We start from the raw sequence: 1,897 nt of genomic DNA, 5'->3' as shown, positions 1-1,897 counted from the left end.
AAAAAATTGCAACCAGGCAATGTAGATTTTTTCTTTACAAAATAAAATGAGGTATGATTTGTTTTCAGATCATAAAAACTATACTTCAAAGTAATGTGTTACAAGAACTTTCCATCAAGCCACATATCACTACTTCCTAACGGCTCAGCATTAACTTCTAGATATCAGGAACAGAGATATCTTAACTACCCAAAGGGACTGCATATATTATAACATTTACAACTTGTACAGATCAGGCTCACAAAGGAGAGTGGCCTGTGCACCCACCCATACAGAAGGGGTACCACTCGGGCCGGGAGTGGAAGTTTGATATTGGGGCTGTGATGAGGTGGCACTTGGGCTACAATACAAGGGTGGGCTTGTATGTTCAGTAAAACTTGGTGGTGGGTATGATGTGCGAGATGGGTATTGGTTAGGGGGAGGACGTTGGCCTTGCTGCGTTGTATATGATGCTGATGATGCAAGGTTAATATCACGCCTTAATTCGCCACTGCGCCCCCGTATCATCAGATCATATACAATCCTCTTGAAATGGATGCGCTGGTCTGGTACCATTGCCTCCAATTCCTGTGCAACATGTGTACCAAAAGCATTGAATTCATTGGGTAACTTATGCAGAACCTCCTCTGCACTTTTGAGAAACCGCTCGGCACGGTTTGGTGCTGAACTTGAGGAAGCTCTAGACTTGATTGTGGTGAGGGTCCTCTTGGGTCTTGACGGAGGTGTGCTTTCCACCACCACAGCAGTCTGCTCGGCTTCGGTTTGTTGGGTGTTGGGTGGCTCTGTCTCCGCATCCGAAAGAGTGACCTTGAATGTGCACAAAAATAAACTGTCAATAACAAATTACATCAAGCTAAATAACACAGTAAATAATATTATGTATAAACTCACCACGTTGCTATTATCTGTTTCCTCCTCTGGCAATAGCCCTGGAGAGACTTCCATCATTGAACACTGTGACTGACTTAGGGGGTCTTGATCCTGTAGGAAATGGAGCTGATCATAGTACCATAAAGATGGTTTTTCAATCTCCTCTACCCCGGCTCCAGAGCGTTTGGAATCCTCATATTTCTTGCGTTCTTTTAAGTATACTGTACGGAAATTTTGAATCTTCTTTTTCACAAACTTTATGTCGGCAGAAGCATTTATGCCTTTGACGTATGTCAGCATTTCCTGCAGTGCCTTGTTGCGTTTCTCCTTATTAGCATAATTTTTGTCCTTGACCCGCCACAGACACTCATTCGCCTCATACATGTCCAGAAATCCTGTCCAAAATTCCTGGTTTGGGGTTGCCATTTCTTAAAAAAAAAAAATAATAATAATTTAATATCAACACAACACTGAAATCACATATACTGTAATAAAGCACTTTATTCACGCAGCTCTCCATCCCCTGTGATAATGCAGCCTCACCCTCCATCCCCTGTGATAATGCAGCCTCACCCTCCATCCCCTGTGATAATGCAGCCTCAGCCTCCATCCCCTGTGATAATGCAGCCTCAGCCTCCATCCCCTGTGATAATGCAGCCTCACCCTCCATCCCCTGTGATAATGCAGCCTCACCCTCCATCCCCTGTGATAATGCAGCCTCAGCCTCCATCCCCTGTGATAATGCAGCCTCAGCCTCCATCCCCTGTGATAATGCAGCCTCACCCTCCATCCCCTGTGATAATGCAGCCTCACCCTCCATCCCCTTCATGCAGCCAGGTCTCCCATCCCCAACCAAGCACCATTTTCTTGCAGGCACCCCCACCTTAATACCCCTTGATGTATGCAGGCGACCCCTCCCAAACGAGCACCATTTTCATGCAGGCACCCCCACCTACCCCTTGATGTATGCAGGCGACCCCTCCCAAACGAGCACCATTTTCATGCAGGCACCCCCACCTACCCCTTG

The 1,897-nt window shown here is 46.2% G+C and overlaps 1 protein-coding gene across 1 annotated transcript; it reads right to left on the bottom strand.

Moving 5' to 3' along the window:
• Positions 1–216: 216 nt before the first annotated feature.
• On the bottom strand, positions 217–1,288 carry LOC146005826 (uncharacterized). The gene is made up of 2 exons (XM_083145254.1): positions 892–1,288; positions 217–807 (listed from the first exon to the last, which is right to left on the bottom strand). The coding sequence occupies exons 1-2, from the start codon at positions 1,252–1,254 to the stop codon at positions 217–219; spliced, it is 954 nt and encodes a 317-aa protein (XP_083001380.1). The 5' UTR covers positions 1,255–1,288.
• Between the last annotated feature and the right edge of the window lie 609 nt (positions 1,289–1,897).

This window comes from Crinia signifera, chromosome 5 (genome assembly GCF_055691185.1).
Source record: "Crinia signifera chromosome 5, ASM5569118v1, whole genome shotgun sequence".
Taxonomy (NCBI): Eukaryota; Metazoa; Chordata; class Amphibia; order Anura; family Myobatrachidae; genus Crinia; species Crinia signifera.
This window is presented reverse-complemented; position numbering and strand designations above follow the sequence as displayed.

Bases quoted from the DNA above. Each gene is read 5' to 3' on its own strand.
- LOC146005826 (XM_083145254.1), bottom strand. From the start codon at position 1,254: ATGTATGAGGCGAATGAGTGTCTGTGGCGGGTCAAGGACAAAAATTAT. The intron at 808-891 runs GTGAGTTTATAC...TGCACATTCAAG, and splicing joins AAACAGATAATAGCAACGTG to GTCACTCTTTCGGATGCGGA.